General features: G+C 50.3%; 2 protein-coding genes across 5 annotated transcripts in view; both read left to right on the top strand.

The window, feature by feature from the left end:
- LOC138566823 (G-protein coupled receptor 4-like) overlaps positions 1–20201 on the top strand; it is a 404006-nt gene that overhangs the window by 212140 nt on the left and 171665 nt on the right. Inside the window, exon 1 of one of the 2 annotated variants that reach the window (XM_069644500.1) lies at positions 19455–19776. The exons of the other annotated variant lie outside the window; for it this stretch is intronic. Coding sequence (XP_069500601.1) covers positions 19711–19776 — 66 coding nt within the window. The 5' untranslated portion in view covers positions 19455–19710. Of the gene's footprint in view, positions 1–19454; positions 19777–20201 lie in introns of those variants that run through there. 2 annotated transcript variants of the gene reach the window in all.
- Positions 3544–20201, top strand: part of LOC138566824 (G-protein coupled receptor 4-like) — a 72462-nt gene continuing 55804 nt past the window's right edge. Inside the window, exon 1 of one of the 3 annotated variants that reach the window (XM_069644504.1) lies at positions 3544–3787. The gene's annotated coding sequence lies outside the window, so the exon portion shown is untranslated. Of the gene's footprint in view, positions 3788–8741; positions 8803–20201 lie in introns of those variants that run through there. The other 2 variants (XM_069644505.1, XM_069644506.1) reach the window with 2 other exon arrangements.

Here is a 20201-nt window from a genome sequence, read left to right as displayed (position 1 = left end):
CAACCTCTTGTATCGGTAAAGGCCTCGATGAGTGGTAAAGGTTGTGATGTAGCGGGACCCGGGGTGCAGGACCACCTGATGATAGCCTGCTCTCAGGTCCAGTTTGGAAAAGAACCTCGCCCCTTGCAGTTCGGCTATGATGTCATCGATGGTGGGGGTCAAATGTCGCTCCCTCTTTATGGCCTTGTTGGGGAGTCGCATGTCCATGCAGATCCTCACTGCGTCCGGCTGTTTCGGCTTGCGCGCAATGACAATGGGCGACACCCACGGGGTGGGGCCCTCAACCTTTTCAATGATGTCCAGCCCCACCAGATTGTCCAGTTCTCGATCTACCAGATCCCTGAGATGAAAAGGAACTCGCCGGTGCTTCAGCGCCACTTGTTGGATCGACTCATCGATGTGGAGCCGGACTGGCTCACCCACCAACTGTCCAATTCCTTCAAACAGGGAGCTGTGTTTGGCCAAGAGCACCTGAATGTCGTCTAAGTACACTGAGTATGCGAATGTGACGATGCCCAGCGCCTCAGCCGCAGCACAGCAAAGCAGGGTGTTGTCGCTCACCGGTGTGACATAGAATCTGGCCCGGATGTGCGAGTCGCCATATTGGACATCAGCCACGAACACGCCATCCAGAGGAAGGGGCTGATCGCCGCCGAAAGCGAATATGCGTGCTCTCGGTGCGGTCAGCGTGGGCCGGGCCTGCATGGTATTATAGTGCTGTCTGGCCATCACATTCACGGACGCACCGGTGTCCACTAGCATCGGTACAGAGTCTCCATTGACAAACACGTTGCACCTGGGCTGTCTCTTAGAGCGGGATTTCAGCATGCTCACACTGGACACGAAGAAGACGTTTTCCTCATCCTCTTCTTCCTCCTCCCCTTCCTGAGGGGCCTCTTCGTCACCCTGGTCCACCTGAGCGACGTTGGACGCCCTTTGGGGTCGGAAGAAACCGCCTCGGACAGGTCCTCTTGGCACTACCTTGGGAGCTGCAGATCTGCACATTCTGGCAAAATGGTCCGCGCCTCCGCACCTACCGCACTTAACCCCAGTCGCTGGGCACTCAGCTGGGTGTGGGAGATCGTACCCACACTTTGGGCACGAGGAAGTCGTCCCAGGCGGGCGCGGGCTCTGAATGTTCATGGGGCGCCTCGCTCCACGGCCTCTTCCGACCGCGCAGATTTCCTCCACCTTGCCTGGGGGGGCACCAGCTTCCATTCTGGTCGCCCGCAACTCCGACACTTCGTGGCACCTTCCCAGTTCTAGGATGCGAGGAAGGGTGATGCCAGGCTCGCGCAAAATCTGGCGCCTCAGTTTCCCAGAGACACACCCCTGAATGAGTTGGTTGCGAATCATAACTTCAGGGTCATTCCACGCACATGGCGCCGCCAGTCTCCGCAGCCGTCCATAGAACACATCCAGAGTCTCGTCATCCTTCTGTCGGGCCGTTCCCATGAGAAAACGTTCATAATCTGCATTGGCCATTGGCAGAAAATGATTATGGAGTGCATCCTTTGCCGCCGCAAACGACCCATCCGCCGGCTGAAGGGACAGAAATATCTCGTGCACTGCTGGGCCAGCAGAGTACAGAAGAGTGGCCAGCTTGCTGTCGTCGCTTGTCTCCATAGTGGCCCTGAAGTACATCTCCAGCCTATCCATCCACATCTTCCACCTCTGTCCCAGGCTTGATGGAGAACCCGAGGTATCAAACTCAGGCATTGGCTGTAGGGACCCAGGTGGTTTCAACAGGGGAGCAGGCGGAGGCGCAACAGCAGCAGCAGCAGCAGCAGCAGCAGCTCGACTCATGGTGGAAAGCGCACAGGCACCCCAGAAGATCTAAGTGATGGGGCCGCAACTCACCACCAGCAGTCAGCCTCTATAGATGGTTTGACTTCTGCCTCTCAACAGGCGCACTCCTCGCAGATGTATTGCTCCAGCCAGCATGCAGACACTGAGGTGTCCAAAAATTGAGCAGGGGGAAAGGCTCCTTCAGCAGGCTTACCATAGAGTCTTGCCCATCTACTCAGTGAAAAACAGTGTAAATGTCGATGAATCATTCCGAAATTGACACGTGTTGTCTCCAGCGACTATCCGCCGCTGAAGTATCCAAAAATTATGTCCGGATGGCTCACCGGCGCTCCGTTATGAAGCCGTGAGTCTCCGAGGCCTATTCATCAAAATGGCCGCCGGCCGCGTGTATCTCTCCCTTCTCCGCGGTCAGAAATCGCTGGAGCGCTCACATCGGATCATCTACGCTCCCAGCTGATTGCTCCGCCTGTTCCAGGGAGTGATCCCGGCACTCGTCGCCACTGTTGGCGGTCTCCGGATGCCGCCGTCCGCGAGCCCCCCACCCCCCGTGACACAGAGACACGGAGACAGCGTTGTTACCAGTGTGGGCTCCCCGGTGAATGTGATGTCACCGGGAACGCCCTGTTTATTTAACAGCGCACGCGACGGAGTGAACGTCACCCCGTCGCGTGCGTACCCTTAAAGGGCCAACGCCACAGTGGCCATGGGGGGACGCGAAGTTGAAAACATTTACCTACATTTCCAGGTCGTCATTCCTTGAAGCATTTGAAAATCAATTACACCACTACTGGAAACAATGCAAGTATTCGGAACACAGATTCGAACGGTCGGGGGGGGTGGAGGGGTTGGAAATCGCTTTAATGAGGTACGTATCGCGACTATAGCAGCGAATATTAGCCGAAAAGAACAGTATTTCGTTTTTTAAGCAGCGGCTAAGACGGCAAGTTATCTGAAGATATGCGTGGTGTGCGGGCTTACTACTTTGGAAGATGCTCGCTGGTTGGCGTCAGCCCTCTGGAGACTCTTCCCACACTGCCCGACGTTAAACGGCCGCCTGGAGGTGGGCGAAGGCAGCTGCACCCGCTCCGCCCTGTGAACGAGGCAGGGCTTCTGGAAGCTTCACGGAGGGGCTGCCTTCCATCCAGTGACCGCGGGGAATAACATACCATATATATGACCATAACATGAACTTTTTCTTGGCAATTTTGCCGTATTATTGACCAATTCAGTCCCACAATTTTTAATTTACCCCTACGACGGATGAAAGGTGGAGCCATCTGTTTTGGGTTAAACCCGTGGACGGGAAACTGAACCCACTTCTCCTTGCAGGCGCAAAATCAAGCATTCCGTAAAGATCACATGCCAGGTGTTTAGCTTCATTAAGTGATAGCCAGGGCGACGCTGCGGACATAGATTGGGGACAACGGCGTATCTAACGCCAGTGTGGCGTGTGCATGGCATGCACCATGATCACGTAACTAACTATACTGGGTCATCCGCCTGGAAGGATGAAAGGCAGAGCCAGGGTCCCACGTGTGCCCTAGCCTAGGAAAGTCTCTGCAGCAAAGCCGCATTTGGCTGCCACCTGGCCTGCAGATGCGGGGGAGACGGGGAGGGGCGGCAGTTAGCACCTATTTGCGTGAGGAGAGGCGCCGCGGCGTAAAGCTCAGTCAGCAGCACCGGCCCCTTCCTTCCTTCCTCTTCTGAGGGGAGGTTATGCGCGCGATTCACCTGCGGTCGCGCAGGGAGCTGCGCCGCGCGCGCTGAGGGGGGAAGGGCGGGGGGGAGTGTCCCCGAGCAGCGCTCCTTGCCTGGGACTGGGTGTCAATTGGCTCTGAAGTACCCCCGCCTCATTCCTGGCCGGATCTCTCGGGGAAGCCCACAACACACCGGGCACTTCCGATGCTTTTTCGGAAAATGTGGCTTTTTTTCGAGCCGATTTTTCGGTCGGAGTAAAAGCGGAGGGGAGCAGAGCAAGGTAAGAATCTGCCGCGCTGGAGGGGCTGGGCGGGGGACCGGGAAGGAGTGCTTCTGGAGGCTTAGTTAGTTGGGGAGGTTGTGCCAGGCCATTGATGGAGCTTCGTGGCACTTTTGTGCCGCGCGTTGGGTCGGTCTCATGTAAGTATTGTTTAGACAGTACTTTTCTCTCCGCTACTTAGTTATGGTTCTCTTAGTAAAAGTGCCATATTTCCCAAATTGAATCGGAATTCACAACTAGTTTAGCTGTTCACTATGTTTGATTAGGTCCAAATATCACGTAACTGGGTTCTGTGAGGCGAACTCCCCCCCGCGGTGCCTTTCCTAGCAAGCTCCGTGTAGGGGGGCATGATTTAATAAACCGATGCATTTCGGGAGCGTGTTTGCATCGATTGGACCCAAGGGTGGCTTTTTAAAGTGCTTCAGTATTTGGGGAAACTGCCGGTGAGGGTGACACCCGGTTACCGTGGTCGAAGAAGGGAGTAGCTGCTCGGTAAGTCACTTTTTTTCCTCTTACAGAGTGGGGTCTAGACTCTAGGGGTCTTTAATTCACACAGAGCCTTTCTCAAGGCAGGTGCGTGTACCTTGTCAAATGCTCTTTTCGCTTTGCATTCTGGTGCTTGTAGTTCTGCCAACATGGTACAAAAATCAGTGCTGCAAGAATGCAAAGCAAACAAAAACAGGACTGGATGAGTTACACTTGCAAGGGGCACCTTGAAGGCATAGGGCACCCATGGCAGGTTCTTTTTGCATACATGCCACAATTGGCATACACCCTGTTCTTGGGGTATGGTCCGAGCAAAGGCTCTGCTGTTATTCTGTCTAATGTGCGCCTTTCTCACCATGTTGACGGTGCACTCGAGCTCACACGATCTGTCCTGCATTTTTGTCCACTATAAATATAGGTCTCCAAGTCCAAGAATGCACACAAAAAAAACGCCTCACTGAGTGGGCTACTCACTCCCGCCATTGGGCCCATGGAGATGTCTGTTCATTGTGCCAAGTGCTACTTGATGTAGGCAGCCTGTGGACAGCTAAAGTCTCCTGGGCTCGATGGAGACCCCCTGATATGACTCAGCCCCCCAACATCTCTAAGATGGCATCAGTGGCAGGAAAGCTAGTTCGCTGTGCCAAGTGTTGCTTGATGTAGGCAGCCTGTGGACAGCTAAAGTCTCCTGGGCTCAATGGAGACCCCCTGATTATGACTCAGCCCCCCAACGTCTCTAAGATGGCATCAGTGGCAGGAAAGCTAGTTAGGAGGCCTTTGGACCACTAGATTAATGATCTCCAGGGCTGGGGTGTTCAACCCGTGCAGCCGTCCTCCGCAGGTGGCGTGAAGATATGCACGCGGCGCGGGGCTGGGTGACCTGCTTTCACTTGAAATTCTAAGCCAAACCAATCGCGTTGGAGGTGGTGGGGGGTTTTGTGGGCACCAACGTTATTCGTTGTTTTACCTCTCATTCAAAAACCTACACCAGCAAGATAGCCCACGATGTATGGTACCAGCTAGCGCTCCTCTGCGGTATAATGGTGTGTTATTTATATAGCGCCATTAGCCAAAGCACTTTACAGAGCACTTATTTACATACAATATCACCCAACCGAAATTGGTACTCAGCCTTTCGCCCCTGGCCTGCGTTTCAGAACCTTTAGTTGCCTTGGCATGGTCCTCTCCCACCTGGATGGTAGCCACGCCCTACTCGCAGGAGTCCCAGACGGCATCTTCACCCCTCTGAAATCCGACCAGCCCACCTCATCACAGGGCTAAGAAAATGCAAGCATGTCACTCCTATCGTCCAGGAGCTCCCCCGGCTACCCTGCTTCAATGCAGCCTCCATCAAACGCAGCCGAGAAACTCGCCATCTCCGAAGGCCAACCAGCCGCCACCAGGAACCACAACATCTCAAGCTTGGAATCCAAGACCTGATCGCCCTGGTGGGAGAGAACATGCACAGCACGGAGGCCTGTGCTCTAATCCCCCGTCACCCCCCACATGACTAGTGGCTGTTTCTGCAAACGCAGAGGGAGTGGGAGGTTGGAAACGGGCTGAATTGCAAGAAAGAACACTATAGAATATGAAATTTAAAAAGAAAAATGGCTGTCTGTGTACATTCTAGTAAGGGCACTTGCGTAGAGCAGGCGCGGGGCGCTCGCTTGAACCAACAGAGAATTTCTCCAGAGCAAAGGCCCAAACTGGTGTTGGAACGGCCCCCTCAAACCCCCTTGTATATCTACTAAACTCTCAATGTAAGGAGTACGCAAAGCTGTGAAAACGCCCTTCCTTTGAGCATGAGTATAGCTAGGATGATTCGTATTAGGTCCGGTGTGCTTGTATCAGCCATTTCAGGCAGTTCCGGTGCATATTCTGCTTAAGAAGCTGTCCCTGGAATCAGTAGTGGCTGGTGAATTTCTTTGAATGGAGGAGTGTAAATATTTCTCCCTGATAAGCCTTACTGAGCATAGCAAGGGAGCCCCAAACAAGGCAGGTTGGGGGTTGCTTTTGGGGAGGTGTTCTCCTTCCCGAGAAATTATTTAAAATAATGGGTTAAACTGCTGCATTTTAGAGCACACTATTTTAAAAAGTTGGGTTAAAAGCCAGACTGTTTGCAATTGGTTTTGTAGGGTAACTCATGATGCAAATCACCAAATATGCAGAGGAGCATTTCCCAATGCATTATCATGAAGCCTTTGCCCAAAATGTGTGCCAGTATAAAACATTTTTACACTCGCTGTGCCAATACATTTCTGTGCTGACAGCACCGCTATACTCTAGTATTCCCATATAAGCAGTGCTGGTCATTGGGCCAGCTCTCGGCGGATCCGAGATATGGCACCAGATGTGTGGCCAGATCCGGCCAGAGTCAGCCGCCCAAGCCCATGAACCAGCCTGGAAAACTTTTTTTTTTTTTAAAAAAAAGCTCCTGCGACGCCAGCATTGCCTTTTACCGCGGCTTTGGCACTGGTGTGTAACGCACAATGCTCGCTACATGTACGATCCTTTCAATTGTACATGTGGTGAGCATTGTGCAGTACACACCAGTGCCAAAGCCGGTGGTGAAAGGCAATGCTGCCGTCGCGGGTAAGTATTCCAGCATTGCTGGATGTCCACTACGAGCCCCGACCCCTCTAAACCATACCTCCCTCCCCCACCCCGGCCCTAGTGTTGCGGGATCCCCACCACCTTTTTTCCATTTCCACCACTGCATATAAGAACATACTCCTGTGTGCTTTGTGCATAATTCCAGTAATGATACTATAAGAAAACATGTTCATGTTAGTTCTGCCAATACACAGCGTAAACTCCCATAAGAACATACTGCAATTGGATTTACCATTAAAAATGCAACCCACAGTATGAAAACACAGCGTTACTGGCTGTACCAAAATGCCAGTCTAGCTACATAACTCTTTTCGTGCTTGTTTTTATCAAAGATGCCCAATACAAAATGTCATGCCACAGAGTAATACCACTGATCATGTTTGCTTTACCCAAGATGCCCAATACAAAACGTCATGCCACAGAGTAATACCACTGATCATGTTTGCTTTACCCAAGATGCCCAATACAAAATGTCATGCCACAGAGTAATACCACTGATCATGTTTGCTTTACCCAAGATGCCCAATGCAAAATGTCATGCCACAGTAAGAAATGTCTAGACTGGCTGTGTTAAAAGGCCAGGTGAGCTACATAATAACTCGCATCACCCATGCCCAGTAAAAAAACGCCATGCCTTCCCCGTCATGCGCCATCGCCTCATACTCGGACATAATTGCATTCATTATGAATCCTGGGGTTTTACTAAATCCAGTCCTGCCCCAGAAATGGGACAAGGGAGTTGTGCAGGTTACTGTTCTCGCCAGAGCTCTGATGGACTTCAGAGTTTCTGTGGCTAGCCCAAGAAACTCCCAGATCTGCTCCCAAGCCAGAGCTGCACACAGGGACACAATGCATTAGTAGGCAGACTCACAGCCTGCTGCTGGGCAAATTATATATGATTTGCAATTTTAACACGTTCTTTGTTAGGGTGCGTATTTTTGCCCAATAATAAGAGAAGACTCTTCTTACATTATTCGTTTGAAAGAGTTTCTTGGTAAATCACTATTACATACTTGTTTGACATTAAACAATTGTGAGAATTTGTATTTTCCCAAAATGCTCTTTGCCTGCATGCAAATCACAGGCTTGGGTTCCATGAGGATTTGCCAAGTTGTGACCTGGCCAGGACCCAGGCTCCCACCCCAGTAAAAAAAACATTTTCCTCCATTCCAGCTCCGCCTAATTCCACTAAATATGCAGCCCCGTTATACAGGAGACTCTTTTCTCCACGTCAACTCATTACTACCCGGGTGGAGGGGGGGTGAGGGGTCCTCGGGAGACGGATACTCCTCGTGGCCCACTCCCCCACGCCCCCCACCGGCATTCTGATTACCGGAGAATCTGTGTATTCCAGAAGATGCGCAGGATTTTTCCGCGCCTGCAAAAATCAGCCGCAATACATTTACATACGCCAGGGAATGTAAATTGTTCTGTTTTGAAAGCCGTGGCCCTGCTGCTTTGCGCCGCGAGCACGAATGGCTGCTGGCGCGCGATGGTGTCCCCCCCGTGCGTGAGGAGCCTCGCCCCGCCGCTTTCCCGCGGACAGTCCAGGCTCCCAGGATGACCTGTTTAGGGGTGATCGTATAAAGTGCATAGGGCACTTCTTCCTGGGGTCTCCCATAATCCGGACCCATTGCAGTGTGTGCGTGGGATGGTGGGGGGTGGTCGGCTTCCTCCAGGCAGGAATAAACTCCGTGAAGGGTAGTTTGGCAGGTGGGGGTGTTTGTAAGCCCCAACCCTCCAACTGTAAGCCTGATTAGGGGGAGGAGCGCGGCGCTTCCATAATGTGCACCCAATAAAATGGGAGTGTGGGAGGTGCCAGGAAGCGTGAAATCTCCCCCCCTGCCTGAATGCACTCGTGATGGCGAAGCAGTGAAGTGTGATGGAGGGGATCGTTTCCAGCCACAGCACACTGAGTGAGCATCTCGAGAGCGCTTCCGGGGCACGGTGTGGCCCCTGTGTGTGTGTCTTGGCGGTCTGTGGCACGAGATAATCTCTTACGCCCCTTAATGCCCTCCTAATGTTAAACCAGGGAAGTTTAATGGGGGACGGGGGTCTTCAGCCCCTTCAAGCCACCTTTCTCTGCAATTGTGTGATGTTCGGGGTTAGGGGGGGGGCTCGAGGCATAGTACTGATTTAAAGGGAACACACGTGTAGTGTGGGGTTGTCCCAGGCAGGGGCGCCGATTACGGGGGGGCTCCGGGGACCGAGCCCCCCCCCCCCCAGCAAAATCAAGTCGGGGATGAGCCCCCCCCCCCCGGCCGGAGAGAAGTGATGCAGCATCCATGGCCCTTTCCATCGATGCTGCCTCACTTCTCTCCACCCGGGTATAATCGCGAAAATATGCGATTAAGCCCTCCACTCTAGGACTCATTGGTGTATGGTCCTGGAGGGGAGGGCTTAGGCGCAGCGGTATTCAAACTGTGGGGCGCGCCCCTCTGGTGGGCCACAGCCTCATGCCCAGGGGGGCGCGCATCCACAGTTTGAAAAGAAAAAAAAGAGGTTAAATGACCAAAGGGTCGGGCTGTTGCTTCATTAACAAGCAGCAGCTCGATCCACGGTCCCTGCCACACATGCTTAGTGCGACAGGGGCCGGGCCTTGCCTTGATGATGGTCATTGCGGCAAAATAATGTGTGTGCTTTTTTTGTCTTCATGAATAGGCTCCTAATGGAGCCTGAGGCCCCACAAAGGCCCAGCCTCTGTCGCACAATGGGTGGTGGCAGCAGGGTCGGATTGGCCCCTGGCCGGGCCGAAATCGTCCCTGGGGAGTAAGGGCCGGTTTCAGGCCATGCTTGGGCCGGTTTGAATTCGGAAAAATTCATTTTTTTCAAATTTATTTTTTCATTTTTTATTCTTCAGAAACCTTTCATCCTTCTTGGGTCGATATAAGTACCAACACAGCTTGGGTGCTATTGTATGCACATTTGTTCTATAAAAAAGAGCTTAAAGGTAAGTACTATATAATCCCATATTATCATGTGGCCTTGGACGTCTGCTTGGAGTCACAGTATTTTGACAATATGGATCTATACACACAGATATTAATGCTACATATGGTGATTCATTCTTGTATGAATATATCACCTTAGTGAAATCATAACCATATTTTTCGTAGTGTAGTTTACTTGGGAACAATGCTATTTGATGCCACTTCCTATTTTGTCAAGGGGTGAAAGGTTGTGTGTCATCGCTTCCCGGGATGTCACTTTGGTGTGGGGTCAAATTACATCACTTCCGGTGATATCATCAGAGGTCAAGTGTCGTGAGGCGAGGGGTGGGCCACTTTTTTTTTGGGTGAACATGCCTATTTCTTGTCCCAGTCCGACCCTGGGTGGCAGCAGTGGTGTGGAACTGCCCAAGTGTCGCAGAAGTGCTAGAACATATTTGGGCACAGGCACCTACTGTTTTACAAATTAAGCACTTGGTATACACATGCAGTTGCAATTAAATGTTCATTAAAAAAGTATGCCCTCAAGAGTATGCTATCACAGAGAAACGGGGACCCCAAAGCCAGTTCAACTACCCACTACCATGTGTGCTACTAAACAGGTAGATTTAAGTCGAGAGCCAACCAACCTCTTTATCCTATCTGTGCTACTGTACCATACAAATTAGGGGGAATCGCTCTCCTGCAGCCTCTCTCCCAGTCATCGATTCTTGACGATTTACTGGTGCAGTCACAAAAAAAAAGATTTTTTGGGGGTTCATTTTGTTTACAAAAGTTGCGCATTGCTAAAACCCCCTGGCTGCCAGTTCATTGTCCTTGGAGCGTCCCAGGCTCCCTACCCCCTGAGAGCCACCAACCTTGGGTGCTGTTTTATAACAAATGAAAGACGCAGACAGAACAATAACTGTGTGAGTCAACTGAGAGATGAATGCACTCATGCTCCAGTCAGAGAGTGACTTTGAAAATGTAGCTCTGACAAATCAGAGAATCAGGGGGGGCAAAGAAGCACTGCACATCTCTGCTCCCTCTTCATGGGTTTACGGTTGCCACCTGAAAGGTTGCCAGCAGCTAACCTGCCATCCTGTCCCAACTCCATGCCTTGTGTGCTATTCCCTGGTCAACCAAACCCTGTGAACTCATAGGCCACATAAGACCCACAGAAGTCTTTTTACCGCCCGTCCTGAACGTTTCTTGCACTAGTGCTATTAACGCGTGCAGCTCCAAGGTATAATATTAACAACCAGTGTTTGTGGGTAAAGGGCCGGCATAATGTCTCTATTTCAGAGCCAGAGTCAAATGATAAGGTGCTTGTGGCGGTATGGAGCTCCAGGCCTCTGATTGGACGCCGGGTTTTGCAACCTTTAGCTCTGCAGATGTGTTGGACTACAATGCTCATCAGCCCCAGCCAGTATAGTCAATGGTGATGGATCATAGGAGTCGTAGTCCAAAACATCTGGAGCGCCACATGTTTAAGACCCCTGGCTTTAAGGAACAGGAAGTAAAATAATCCATGAAAGTAACAGGAGTATGACGTTCCTGGATCTACATGGGTAGAATAAAAGTAGACTAGAAGAACAGCCTGGGGGCATCAAGTTTATGTAGGATGGAATTGTGGGGGTCTGAGTCACCTGAGGAGACAGGGGTATCTTACTGGTCTGAAACCTGGTAATCCACTTTACAATAAAAGACAACACGGAGAGAGGTGTCTGTGTGGCCTGTAAATCTGCCGAGATACCACCAAACTGTACTACCATTACTGCCGCTTGGTCTGGCGGTTTTACTGCCGGATTACAAGTGGTGGTAGGCAGTGTTAGTCCCCATTAATTGGAGTCGATAGGACTCCATGGTGGATTTCAGCGGTATTACTGCTGGTAGTAATTTTGCTGGTGGTTATATCCCAAATTGTTCTATTTTGGGCGGTATGGTGGAGGAAATACCTCCAGTTTCTTGCTAGAGTATTTTCCTCCACCTTTGCCCTCAAACTCATAGTTGGGCGGTGCGATAATGTAGCTCTATACGGTATTACCAGTGTTGCCAGTCAGAACTCATTTACCTCAGAAATGTATTCAGTTCTCTGCTTTTTGACCTGACGCTTAAAATGTGCGATTTGCATTACAAGCCGTGTGCCGCAGACTGCTTCCACTCTAAGCGGGGGAGAAGTTAGGACTGTGGGGATTGAGGCGGCAGGACTTTTCAACCTTTTGACACGAGGGGCCTTCACTGAGTCTTGGTGGGGGGCATCACCTCCCATGGGATATGGTACAGTATAATTACCTCATTGCTTTCTATCACTGGTTCCTCTACATCAGCCTCTTGCTGACATAGAAGGGTTTATAGCTGTTCAGTGGGCATTCAGTGGTTAAGATCTATGTTGGCCTGCCATCTTGTGGTAAACGGCAGCTATTAACCTTAAATTTGTCACCATTGCAAGTCTCACTTCTCCCACAGCAACAGCAGAGCCCGCTTGCCAGTGCCTGATAATCCCAACATTCTCTGTAATTTTATGCAAAGCTGCATTTTATTTTTATAAGGTTATTTTACTCGCTGAATGCTGATCACGTGTTTTAAGTCTGGACTTTATTAACTGGGTGCTTGTAATTGCAGCACAAGCACTCTTTACAATCTAAACTAGAGGTGTGTTTACGATGTAGATTGATCCAAAATAAATCTCCTAGTGGGCTGCTTTGTGTCAGGTGGCCCCCTTTAAGCTGTACACAATGATACATTGTCTGGCTGACATACTATGTGATTTGTGTATTTTGTAAAGGAAACTAAGACCACTAGAACTCACCACCCCAGAAACTCACAATCCCACCTTTTGGGGCATTCCTGTGGACATGGGAACACAGAGGAAAGAATGAATAAAAAAGTATTTGCCTTCAAGAGGAAGCTAGACCTTTGCAAAAGAACAGTTGGAGCTGGGTAAGCCACCTAGCAACATTAAGGTCCAGCTTTGATGAATACTTCCCTGAAGTAAATGCTGGCATTAATGACTGGGTGATGCAGACTTTTCTGGCAGAGGAGGTGGTGCATCATCCATTTGATGGCCAGGAAGAGCTGATTGCAGAGTAGTGTCCGACTGAACCTCAATATGAATTTAGGAACATTGCAGTGGGTGAATTTTGACTGAAAGTAATCCAGGAGTATCCTACATTGGCATGGTCTGCTATACAGTCGCTCTTACCCTTTGGGTCTTACTACTTGTGTGAAATAGGCTTTTCAGCATTGGCTTTTTTACTGACTCCTTCATTTTTTGAATAAGGGGTGTTTCAAATGAATGTTGAGAACCAGGAAAGTGGGAATTTTTAAAACATGGAGACAACCATGGCTACAACATTTAGACGCGAGTGCTTCCATCAGTCCCAAACATCACCTGGGTACAGGGTGAGCCTGGGTAACTGCTTTTTAACATTGTACACTACTTTACCAGAATGTCTGGTAAACTATTATGTTAAAAGTAGTTAACACTCTTTCCCCCCCCCCCGCCAAGTCTGAAACCACACTTGATTGCACTATACTTCAGCCAGGATTGCATTAAACTTATACTTCAGCAGCACATCTGATGTGTCCACTGAAAGGTTTAAGATTAAGCTACATCGCTAACTCTATCTGGATACCCCGAGGTAACATGTTAGCAAATTTCACTTGTAGCTGGCCAATCTACAGCAGCACTATTGTAAGTTTGAATTGTTGATGTTTTACTGAACTATGGCACCACACGTCTTGCTTGGTAGTTTTTAATCGGGAAACAGCTTTACTTCTCATTTCCCTTGAATTGGCAACTTTTTTTTTTTTTTTGGTGGTGGTGGTGCTACTCCACCTTGCAGCTGTACCTTCTGTTTAGCAAGCATTTCATTCTCCCATCCTAGTTGTGTTGCTGGACAATTATAGAGCGGTGGAGTAGGGGCAGTGATGTCTTACTGGAATGCAACTCGAAGGCTTAAATCTTCTTCTTTCTTGACTTTAGTATATGCAGTGCATGCTAGCCAATGTTTCCACTGTTCTGCTCTGTGCGCGCCGACACCCGCTTTCCCCCGCGCGCCGTTGCACTAAATTGGCGACTACATGCAAATTTGCGGTCATATAACTGCCAGTGATGTCACTTCCTGTATTTGCCCCCCCCCCCCCCCGGGAAATTCATAAGTCGGCTCCCCTGGTCCCAGGACATCCATCGGCCTGTACCTCATTATTGAAAATGAAATGCGGCGTTCACAGGCCTCATTCAGCGTTTTTTAGGACATTTGTGGTGCAGGAAAATAATTGTGTGCAGAGTGGGGTTTCAACCCACTCTTTGGCGGCAGTGAGCAGCTCTGCCAGACCTTGCATTCTGGCACTGGCGGGAAAGGGCATATAATGGGTACGGGGGTCGGAAATAGGTTAAAAAAAAAACAAATGGGGTAGAGGGGGGGGGAACCCCCCAAAAATAATGCAAACAAGAAAAGATTTTCTGTCCGTTGATGTAATAACATTGAACCCCAGAGAAGCATGTGACTGGACGGTTGGTCTAAATGCTGCAAGGGTACATTTCGTTTCTGAGCCCCCAACCATACCTTTACCCCCCCTCCTGTTGGCCAACAACCAGGGTATCCACCGTCTCCCTGCCATCTGCATGATCGAACTCTGAGAGAGCCCATTTAAAAACCCCACCCCTCCATGCCCCATCCCTAAATGCTCTAAACTGGCTTGAGTCAAAAGAGGTCCTTCTGTATCACACTGGGTTAATTGCCAGACTTCCCCGGCTGTCTCCCAGCTGGTGAGATAGCTCCAGTGATCAAAATCCTCCTCACTGCTGAGATGACTCGACACCCCCACGGTCCGAGGTCTGAATGCCATGAGAGAAAACTCAGCCCTTCATCTAGTCTCGGGAGGATAGCTCGGGGGCAACATGCTCGCCATGGAAGCAAGATCACGTGGAGCAACACAGGTTTGATCCACGGGTCTGCGTTTAGAAACCTCTGGGTATGAAGCGTGCTATAAATAACCAATTATTATAATTATATAATCCCTCGTTGCAGAATTTGGTAATTGTAATGTCTGGTATTCCAGCGCTACCAAACTGACTGTGAGTGACCTATAATATAAAAGACCTGTGCCCAGTGTGACCAGACATCCCTGTTTTACCAGGACAGTCCCGGGAAATCGCCCTCCGGCCTGGGGTCACAGGAATTTTTTCATTTATAAACCCCATCCCAGGATTGGAAGTGTGGGTGGCTACTGTCATGATCTCTGCTTCCAAAAGGTCAGGGTTTTCCCAACTCCCTTGGAAGCAGATCCATAACCCAGGTTCCGAGTGCCAATCAGTCCCAATTGGGACGTTTTGGACCCAGTCCTGGCGCCAGTGGCACCAGGCTCATAAATATGCCCAGTCCCAGCGCTGGAAGCGCCGGGCTCATAATGCTTGGGTGGACTTACCTGCAGCAGACCATGCTGCTTACTTGCCTGCCAGTTGAGTCTCTGATCCTCTTCTGTTTGGAACTACTTTTCCTGTTGGGTGGGGCAGGAGCCACTCCCTAGATTCAGAACACTGGAACTCTTCTGGAAAGCAGGAACTCTTTTCTTAGGCGTGGCTGTGGAAGGAGATACCTAAGCACTACAGGAGGCTATTTAAACCACACCCGATGGATGAATCTTGCTTTGCGTTATTCTGCATCCTCAGCAGCAGAACGCTCATCGTGTCTTCTGCATCTGATCCTGGGCCTAAGGAAAAAGGCTTACCATTCTGAATCCAGTCTTCAGCAACACCTATAAAGACAAGAAAGAACAGGTTAGCATTACGGTCTTCAGTGACAGCTCTTCACTTACCTGGTCCATCGGCTGTCACCAACGCCTCGCGCTGCATTCCGGCATCTGAAAGACAAAGGCTTACCTACTCTTCGTGCGCTCCGGAGGTCTTCACACTGCATTCCGGCATCTGAAAGACAAAAGCTTACCAACTCTTCGCACGCTCCGGAGGCCTTCGGCGCTGCATCCCGCATCTGAAAGACAAAACAAGGTGCGTTTAAAGACATTGGGGAACTTTAATACTCACGTGCCATTACTCCTTTCCACATCTAACCCAGTGGGTATTCCGGCACCCTGCAGCCGCCCCGAACTTGTACCTGCAAAATAAAAAGACAGTTAGAGCGCATCGTGAAGCAGGCAACAAGCGCTTACTTACGTGCTTCCAGGCGCTTCTATTCATCACACGGGCTCCATCTTCAACTCACTTCAGCCCGCCATCCGCCATCACCGGAACCCTGCAAAACAAGAGACATCATTACTAAAGACTTTAAAGACATTAGAATTACTCGAAACTTACCGTTCGTGCAGTAAACGACGGACAGCAGTCCTCTGAAGTCAAGAGGCCTGCTCCCCTTATCCAGTGAAGAAACTGGTTACAGCACCCTGCCTCGAGGCAGATGGAGAGCACGCGTTCACTTACCTAAGGTGAGAGCGTTAACCTTTGGGGTTCTACAGGAGAAGAGAAAGGGAAGCAGAGAGAGACATTCAATAACCCAGTTCATTAATCCCACATTTTCTATCTGCAGACATCTTAATCTTCAAGCTAGACATACAGTGCACAGAGGTCCAGCCCAAAGAGCCAGCCGTGTGTTACACATCACCTTTGAAGATACGGTATACACCCAGTCAAGACCGGCGCCTCTACGGGAATCAGGTGAGCGTTACAGCTACAGACCCGGTTTTTGCCGGTACACCATTTTGAAATCCCGTAATCGGGCCAGGTGCATGAATGCTTTTCACCCCCCCATTTCCTCCCCAGCCACTCAATTTCTGTGAGCACACTCCTCCACCCTCCTGCAACAGGCCAGTGACACAGAAGTAAGGCTTACTCGCACCCTGACACAGCCCTGTCCCTGCTTTACTCCTCTATTTCTGCTTCTCTTGATGCTCTTGCCCCTGTCATAAGGATTTGAAGTCCAAAGCCAAGTGAAATTCTTGGTATGACTCTGACCTAGCTACACTCAAACGTAAGTGTAGGGTGGCTGAGCGGAAATGGAGGGCTTCTTGCTCATCCTCTGACAAAGTGGCCTGCTGCCTGCTCCAAAGGGAATACCGACTCGCTGTCCGCACCAAGAAGAGAGTCCACATTTAACCCGTTTCTCTGCGGCATCTAACAACTCGGCCGAACTCTGTAAGGAGCTGGCCAACTATGTTGCAGTCTCCACCACTCCTCTCATATCCCAGGCTCTTTGCAATGCCCTTGCCTCTCACTTTATCTCTAAAACCCAGGACATCTTGTCCACCCTCTCCTCTGCCCCCTCCACTTCCTTCCCCTCAACTTCTCTGCTTACTGACCCTCTTTCTCCACTTTTCCTCTTTTTCTCCCCTGATGAGGTTGCTAGACAAGTCTGATCTATGAAAGCCTCACCAAAACAGGTCCTGTTCCTCTAAAACCATTAAGGACTACATCGATGCCCTCACTCCGGCCCATGCCGATTTCTGTAACCTCTCCTTTGCCTCTGGATCTTTCCCCTCCCCTCTGAAGCACTCCCTTGTACATCCTCTCATCAAGAAACCCACAGCTGATTCTTCTAGTCCGGCTAACTATCGCCCAATTTCCATTACTCCCTTTATGGGTAAACTCCTGGAAAAGCTGGCCATCTCTCAGCTTAACCTTCGTTCTGATTTTGTTGGCTCTCTCCATGACCACCAATCCGGCTTCAGAGCTGCCAGAAGCACGGAAACTGCTCTCCTGAACATCCGTGAAGACCTTCTCTCCAACCTTGACTCTAACATTCCCTCTGTCCTCATCCTACTTGATTTCTCCTCTGCTTTGTACCTGGTCAACCATACCACCCTGCTCCACCGTCTCCGTGACAACCTGGGTATCACCGATCAAGCTCTGGCCTGGCTGACCTCTTTCTTCTGATAGACCCTCCCAGGTACAACTTGGGTCCATCTCCCTCTCTACCTGTGGAGTTCCCCAGGGGTCTAACGTCTCGCCCTGGCTTTTCAACCAATACTTGGCAACTCTCGCCTATTGCATTTCCTTTTCCTGCTTAAATTTCCAGCGCTATGCTGATGATGCCCAACTCATTTTCAGGCTTCCTTCAGCCACCTCCTCTCCTTCCCTCATCTCTGATTGCCTAATCACCATTCAAAATTGGTGTGCCGTCAATGATCTTTGTCTAAATGCCAACAGGACTGAGATCCTCCTCATTGGTACACCGGCACCATCCTTTCCCCACACTCTCTGGCCGGCCTCCCTGGGCCCTCCTCCTACCCCCACTCATCTTTGACTCTACACTGTCCTTCTCCTCACACATGTCTGAAGTCTCTAAAAAATCAAACTTCTTACTGCACCTTCTCAGAGGTACTTTGCCTTTCCTCTCCTTCCCTCAGAAGGTCACTGTCTCCCAATCTCTGGTTCTCTCCAGATTGGACTACTGTACAGTCTCTTTCTAAATCTACCTGCCTCCGCTCTCCGCCCTTTACAACTAATCCAGAACAGGACTGCAAGACTTGCCCTGGGATCGTATCTCTCCAGCTCTGAAATCCCTCCATTGGCTCCCAGTGGATGCAAAGATTACATTTAAAACCCTATGCATTGCCCACAAGGCTTTCTGGGGCCTTCAACTATCCCTCTGTAAATACCTCCCCTCTTGAGACCTTCTCTCCACTACTTCTAACTCCCTCGGGGTCAGTTGTTTTTCAAAGAAATGTGCCGGGGGTAGATGGCTGGGGCTTCCCTTTGGAACAGCCTCCCTACCAACTTGTAACTTGAGGCGAACCATCTCTGGTTCCAGAAGCACCTCAAGACCTTCTACTTCGGCTCTGCCTTTTCCCCTATTCTCCCCTGCTGACCTGTTTTTCTCTCTTGGCACTGTGCACCTGGCCACCATCTGTCCTTCGGGCCCAGGTACCTGCTCATCCTGCCACCCTCCTGCACTGCCTCCGGGCCACCACTTGCACTGGGGTCTGTATCTGTACCCATACAGTCCCCCACCCACTTTTCTTCTGCTATACCCTATCTGACTAACCTATTACTTGCCACTTGCTGGCTGCATTACCACTGTTTATCGCCTTTATTTAATTTACTTACATTAATCTCCTCTGTTCCGCATTTTCCACTCCTCCCCCTTTCCATGCACTTCCCCCTTGTCCCTTTCCCATGCACTTGCGAGTTCTTAATGTCACTGGGCCTAGTAAGATCGTTGTTTTTGTTCTCCCCTGTTCCCCTCCCTTTGGCTAGTTGTGCTCTGAAACACTTGTGTACGAGCGCGATGTAAATAAAATATTTAATTTATTTTCTGGCGCTCCTGCTCTGTAAGTCTTATGTCACTAGTCATAGACGGCCGCAAAAGTTTTTTAAAAACTAAAATGTTTTTAGATCTTAAGAAAGAAGAGTAAATCGGGCACAGGGATATGCTGGAGCTACCATCCTAAATATTCAAGGATTGCATCCATTAGTATACCGGTTTTAGAAAATGGGGGAAGGTTTGGAATTTGGAACCCTGCAGGTGGAGCTACATGAAGGGCCCTGGGGGGAGCTTACAACACTTGGGACAACGCCTAGTGGCCTCCTCGCACAGCACCTACGCATGAATATGCAGTTATGGAAATTGCACAGAAGCCTGAAAAGCAAGCTGCCTCAAGACCCTGTGCAGTCATTTTACGCTGCCCCAAGCAGAGAGCCCTGTTTATGCCAGACCCCCTCGTTTGCAGAGAGCAGAGCACGGATTTGACTTGTAATGCCAAAATGGCTCCGCTGGTGTCTCCTGCTAGGGGTCCCTGGAGGCCGCTGCTTGTTACTGACTGTAGTGGCGGCTTTGCTGGTTTCCCCCTTCACGTGGTCCGTGGCTTTGCGTCCCGGGTTCGAGGCACCTAGCTCTGCCTCCGTGCCTTTAGTTTGACAGACAAGCCCTGGGAAGCGGCATGCGCGCTACACGAAAGCAACAGATCGTTGTCCCATGGAATGCAGAGCAGCTCGGAGATACCCAGGTGTGTCGTGTGCATTTGACATACATTGTTAAGACCTGTTTTTGCGTAATGCGTCAGCCCTTAATCTAATCTCGAGCCCGAAGCCCGTGTCTTGTTTACGTCCATCTTGTGCAATGTTTACTCAGGGCTCGCGGGGCCCCTCTTCGAGGCATGAGGACGCTCCTTGGTGATGGGTAGGCTGTTTTTCCTGTCCAAAGGGCGCTGCTACCTGAACATATACGCGTGCGTTTTAACTCGTGGGCAGGATCATTTTAAGGTGTTTGAGGTCCGGGGCACAAGCACGTGCCCTCTCCCAAGCCAAATAAATCATGGGATCGAAGAATCTCTGGCGCGTCCACCCCCTGCATGGCAATCGCCACCCATAGCTTGATCTGCTGCTCTGAGAATGATTAAATTAATCATGGGTGCTCTTGTAAAGATCGCTT

This window comes from Ambystoma mexicanum, chromosome 2p, assembly GCF_040938575.1.
Source record: "Ambystoma mexicanum isolate Mex_15411 chromosome 2p, UKY_AmexF1_1, whole genome shotgun sequence".
NCBI classification, from domain to species: Eukaryota; Metazoa; Chordata; class Amphibia; order Caudata; family Ambystomatidae; genus Ambystoma; species Ambystoma mexicanum.
Note: the sequence above shows the minus strand (reverse complement) of the source record. Positions and strands in the feature narration are given on the sequence as shown.